Source organism: Borostomias antarcticus (assembly GCF_949987555.1).
Source record: "Borostomias antarcticus genome assembly, chromosome: 5".
Classification (NCBI taxonomy): Eukaryota; Metazoa; Chordata; class Actinopteri; order Stomiiformes; family Stomiidae; genus Borostomias; species Borostomias antarcticus.
In genome coordinates this window covers 33,271,918-33,277,876 of record NC_140238.1, presented here as the reverse complement: position 1 = coordinate 33,277,876, position 5,959 = coordinate 33,271,918, and the positions used below count along the sequence as shown (strand labels likewise).

The following is a 5,959-nucleotide window of genomic DNA, read 5'->3' as shown; positions in this document are numbered from 1 at the left end:
TCTTATTTTATCTCTGCACTTTTTCTTACTTGTCGTCACTGTAAATAAGGACAACCTCAATGTCCCTCGAGTTTAAAGGAACATACCGGTCTAAATAGGATTTGATCTCCTTAAACTAGTCACCCAACGTATATCACATTACCGCAAACCAAAATAATAACTACTGAAAATTATTTGAAACTAACCGGGTCGAGTTTGTCAGCACAACAAGGGAACAATTTAAAAATATGTTTTAAAGCCATCATGTTCAACTTTTGACTTTTGAAAATTGATGTAAGTAAAACGTGAAAATGCAAATATCTTTTAACGTGAGCTTTACTTCGGAAAATGGCTTGCGGTAATGTTATATACGTTGGGTGACTAGTTTTAGGAGATCACATCATATTTAGACCGGTATGGTCCTTTAAATAAAGGTTATTGAATTTTAAATTCTGCCCTCTCAACCGAACTGGAAGGTCTGAGAGTGCGTGGGGAGACAGAAGGGCAGTTTGGTCCCACAGACACTCAGATGTCACCACTCACATTTTCAGGCTGGTTCCATGGTTACCATCGGCCCTTGTCGTCGTCCATTTTGTATCGTTACCGAAGAAGTCACATGACGAGAGACGCAACAGATACAGGAAAAACAACATCAGAATCAGAATGTCCCAATCAGAATATTCCGCATTAAAAATGCCTTTATTTAGATGCCTTTTCTGCTAAACACTGATCAGAGAACAGAGATATATTTTGATATTTTATAGTATCAGATACATATCCAAGAATACTTTCCAACTATAATCAATATGTAAGTGCTTGACTGGTGAGGAACCATAATCATTTGATTAGAGGCACAGTGAGAACCTCGAGACATCAACCGTATATCACGACGTTTCCTTCCAGAAAAAACAAAATGTATTGAATCGCTCCACACAGAGCGAATTTCATAACAGTTGCTCTGGACTGGACGAAACTAATTTCGCTCTGGGCTGAAAGAAACATTCAATTTTCGTATTACTACCGGGGAACCGCCCGGTGAAACACTTGCCTCCCGAAAAACGACTGCCCTGCCGGGCCTCGGTTCCCGGACGGGTTAGGGGTTAGGGTTAGGGTTAGGGTTAGAGTTAGAGTCAGGGTCAGGGTCAGGGTCAGGGTCAGGGTAAGGGTCAGGGTAAGGGTCAGGGTTTTATAAAAATTATAAGAAAATCGTTCAGTGGAGAGCGATTCAATTGATTAATATTCGTATCCCCGGCAACGAAAATCCGTGATACCGGGTTGGAGACATCAGCCTGACTACTCTCTCAAGTACCCTGGTCTCACCACGATGCGGAATCCAGACGTATCGCGACAGGGGTAGGACTGGCTAGTATTAGTAGGCGCCAGAGCCAGGTCCTCCTTGAAGTCCTGGACCTGAGACACATACTTCCCCTCGCACAGAATGAGCAGACTGTTGCTGAAGTGGACGCTGCTCTGGTATTGGTCGAGGCTGGACTGAGTGGACAGCCTGACTGCGGGAACCGAGTCACATTTGACCCCGTAGTTTGAACATTCGGTTTGGGTCATGAAGATGTTTACAAGCCAGTCAACATGGCTGCCCTGGAATATCATGCTACTGTGTACGGGCGATCGGAAATGTTTCTGCTCATATGAGTATCCGTAATAATCCAGATTCCTTTGGATTTCTTCTCTGGTTTCGTTGATGGTGAAGCTCCATGGCTCAGCTGTGTAGATCCTGGATTGGTATTGAGCCATGTTGGTCTTGAAGCCCCCATGCTTCTTCAGCGTGCCGAAGAGTAAGACGTTGAGTTCATATCCCCTCAGGATGCCGCTGCTGTAGAGCGTCTCATGGCTCTTGTAGAGCTGGGAGGTGAACGGCAGATCGTAGAGCTTCTCCACATGGGAAAGCGAACGTGGCTCAGCAGGGCGGCCTGGCTCCCCGGGCCGATGGAGGCGCCCCTCTCTACGACCCAGCCCTCCAGCGCCTGCAGGAGGAAGGCCTCGTCTGGCACCACCAGGTCGGAGCGAGACAGCAGGGCCAGCAGCACGTCTTCGGGGAGATCCTTCCAGACAGGAGAGCTGGTCAGAGCCACATAGTTCCAGGACAGGTACTGGAGACAGGTCTCCTGGAGAAGCAGGTCCCCGGTCTCCACAGAGTACCGGTAGAGGGACATCTGAGTGTGGAAGGTGACGTCCTCGGTGAGAAGCACGGTGAAGAGCCGGCCGGTGTCCTGCTTCAGCTGATCCACACCGAACTCAGAGGCCAGCTGATGGAGGCAGCGGGCGGAGGAGACGGTCGCCTTTATCTGACGCGTGTAAAAGTACCTGAAGAGAGGGAAAGTTATATAACAATTCAAGTCAAGTCAAGTCAAGTCAAGTCAGGTCAATACAATTCAAGTCAAGTCAAGTCAAGTCAAGTCAAGTCAAGTCCAAAAGAAATCTATAGCACATTTACAAACTGCTGTGGCTGAGCCAAAGTGCTGTACAGATAAAGGGCAAAGAGCAAAATATATAAATACAAAACCATAAGAATAGTGCAAATACAGATAAGTGCAAAGACACCAAATTAATTCAAAAGCCATTCTGAGAGGCGGATAACGCAATAGACATCGGATGACTACTTAATACCCACAACAAATAAGACCGTGACGGTCTCCAAGATACCTGATGAAGCTGGTAACGTAGGCCACGCAGGACTGGCTCGCCTCGATGGTCGAGTTCCTGGACCAGAACGTGGCGATGAACTGTGGGTAGAGAGAGAGGACCAGTCGGTGTGCGCAGACGTTCCTCTGCTCCACCTCCAGGGAGCCGTTGTCCAGCGTGGTCCCAGTGGGACTACGGATCAGGACGTCCATGTCACAGCCGTCCCCAGAGTCAAACAGCTGGCCCAGCAGCTCGGACAGACCCAGGCTGTGGTCCAGGAGGTGGACGGTGGTATCACTGGTGCCTGATACAGCAGGACGAGCACCGGAGGTCGGAGGTCAGAGGTGAGCAGTCACAGTCAGGGACATTGTTGGGTGAGGAACTTGATATATATAACTTTATATAACTTCAACTTAGCTAATTGTTTATCTAGGTTGTGCACGAATTACCTTTTAAATATTTGATATTTTTATTACATTAATTAGATAAATAAGAGCAGGGACTATAGATTTAATGACAGACAGACAGACAGACAGACAGACAGACAGACAGACAGAGACGGACGGACGGACGGACGGACGGACGGACGGACGGACGGACGGACGGACGGACGGACGGACAGACAGACAGACAGACAGACAGACAGACAGGGGTTTCAGGTGCCTGGGGTTTCACCTGTCTCACAAACAACCCCGGCATCCTCTTTGTGGGAGCAGTCGGTTAACGCCCAGCCTTTGAATGAGCAGCTAGACAGGGTCTTCTCTGTTCCCTTGCAGTCCATGTCATCCAGCCAGATTATTCCAGAACCTTGCACACAAAAAACATTGATAAACAATTCAAAGCATTACCAACAATTATCTGAATTAAGTGCAGGTAACAATCAAATGCCTTGAATGTTATGAACTCAATCTATTCCAGATGCTTGACCAGAGAACACAGATAAAACAGTACACATGTGGTCCCCCACCCATGATGCAAGTTCCTTTGTGGTAACGAGTAAAAACGTGATGTTTTCTTCATGAATACGGAATTGTAGGCTACCCACAATGCACATGGCCCCGATACTACTGTATGAGAATCCTAACACTAAGCACCAAAATAGCTACTGAACACCTCGAGCTACTGAACACCTCGAGCTCTGAACTCTGTGGATTTAGAAAGTGAACGGGGTCGCTTGCGTTTCTTCTTGTATATCTATCTATCTATCTATCTATCTATCTATCTATCTATCTATCTATCTATCTATCTGTCTATCTATCTATCTATCTATCTATCTATCTATCTATCTATCTATCTATCTATCTATCTATCTATCTATCTATCTATCTATCTATCTATCTATCTATCTATCCTGCTGCTACTTTCCCAATGCTGAAACCCCAAATTTCCCCCACAGAGTTATTAAAGTATATCTTATCTTATGTCCAGAGTAGAATAGACTTTTACTGAAAAGATTTTTACCGAGACTCCAGTCATAGTTTTTTATGTACAAAGCTAAATGTACTTGGCAATGAAGAAAAATGAATTGTGGCTAGCGCCCCCTGGTGGTGGCATTGTATGTCTATGGCGGACAAGCGAACGCACGCACCACGTTCAGGGGTCAAAGTGCACCACGTTCAGGGGTCAAAGTGCACCACGTTCAGGGGTCAAAGTGCACCACGTTCAGGGGTCAAAGTGCACCACGTTCAGGGGTCAAAGTGCACCACGTTCAGGGGGTCAAAGTAATATTCCTCTCGATTTCAACGAGTGTTCCACAGTAACCGATCGTCTCTACTGCCCCCTGCTGGCTGAACGGAGTAAGTAAGGGACCGGCTGGTTAAACGCTCACCCTCTCCATACGTCCCTCCAGAGACGGCGGCTTTAGCAGCAGGGAACTGCAGTTGCCGACACACCACCTGGGCCTCTTCCAGGTCCCAGCCATCGTCACACACCGTCCCCCAGCGGCCGTCATGGTAGACCTCCACCCGCCCCTCTGATGGCAGCAGACGCCCCACCAGCCTCACGTCCCCCTCACGGGGTCCCCTTTCCCTCACTGTCAACACAGGGAGGGGCGCCTCAAAACCAACAACGTGATCCAAACAAAATATTCACATTCTACCTGGAGATAGCTATAATCCACAGACTACTGTAACAGGTAGAACCCATCTCAACGTTTGAAGCTGAAAGTGTCATAGAGTATTAATAGTGCGCCACAGGCTGACTTACTGAAGAGACTCCCTGTTCTGGAGACGGAGACATGAAGCAGGAGCAGCAGAAGCCACACAGGGGATGTGATTACAGCAGTCAGCATGTCTACCAGCCAGCCGGGGATCCTGACAGACACAGAGGGAAGAGCAGACTCGGTAATTGTTGGGGTGGTTCCAGAAAACAGAATCGCTGAGCCAGTTAACTTCGCTAATGAATTGGATGTAGCTGTTGATTTTATGGTATAACGTTACTAATAAAAGCTAGATGTGAACATTTTCACACCATCACTACCCGATGGAATGTTGAAGAAATAATTACGATGTTAAAGTCGAATATATTTGGAAATGATTCAGTAGTTTCATAAATATTTTTTATTTGTGAATTTAAAGAAAAATCATAATCCTGAAAACACTGAAGCAGAATTAAGTTAAATTCTGTGATTTTAGAATTATTTTCATTTTCAAAACAGAAAATGAAAAGCTTTGTGCCAAATGTAGAAATTGAATGAGCCAATGGTGCCAAGACATACATTACTGTGCAAAAGAGTACAGTTAAAAGACAGTAGTACCTCCCCAACATTAATAATAAACCAGCACCAAACAAGACTACAAATGAAGTGTTTCTGCATGGACATACATATCCACCCGATCTTACCTCTTGATATCTGACTGATGTCACACCGTTCAGACTGCGGTAGGGTCACACTGCTTATATACTGACAGGGATGAGTGTTTGCTGTAACTGTACCAATTCTATAAGGTGACAAGAGAATATCCGCATTAGCCCCAAATGTACATATAAAACTGCTGTGTCACCGATGATGTCACCATGCATCTGAAATCAACCGTAGGTTCGTTTTCCTCTTCACCACTCAGCAGTGAACTCCTAATAAAATATATACATTTTTTATAAAGGGTCTCCTGCCAAAAGAAGCACATACAGTAAGAGAAAAATGTCCTCATACCGTACCTGTTCAGGAGAGTCTCAAAAGCACCGTCCTCATCATCAAATTGCTGAATCCATTTGAGGGAAAACTCTTTTTTTGGGGGCAAAATCAGGCAGGATCATTCATGAATGGAGAAAAGAACAAGGGTGGATATTAGTTCTCTAACTCAAGTCAGCTCTTTCTCCTCTCTTATAGTCTTGTACACAC

General features: G+C 45.8%; 1 protein-coding gene across 1 annotated transcript; it reads right to left on the bottom strand.

The window, feature by feature from the left end:
• Nucleotides 1–659: 659 nt before the first annotated feature.
• LOC311308747 (galectin-3-binding protein A-like) lies at nt 660–5,913 on the bottom strand. Its single transcript, XM_084437777.1, is given in 8 exon segments — nt 660–1,874; nt 1,877–2,301; nt 2,641–2,923; nt 3,295–3,426; nt 4,448–4,651; nt 4,825–4,931; nt 5,461–5,558; nt 5,776–5,913. Coding segments are annotated over 6 exon segments (1,731 nt in total). The 5' UTR covers nt 4,910–4,931; nt 5,461–5,558; nt 5,776–5,913; the 3' UTR covers nt 660–1,272.
• Nucleotides 5,914–5,959: the final 46 nt, after the last annotated feature.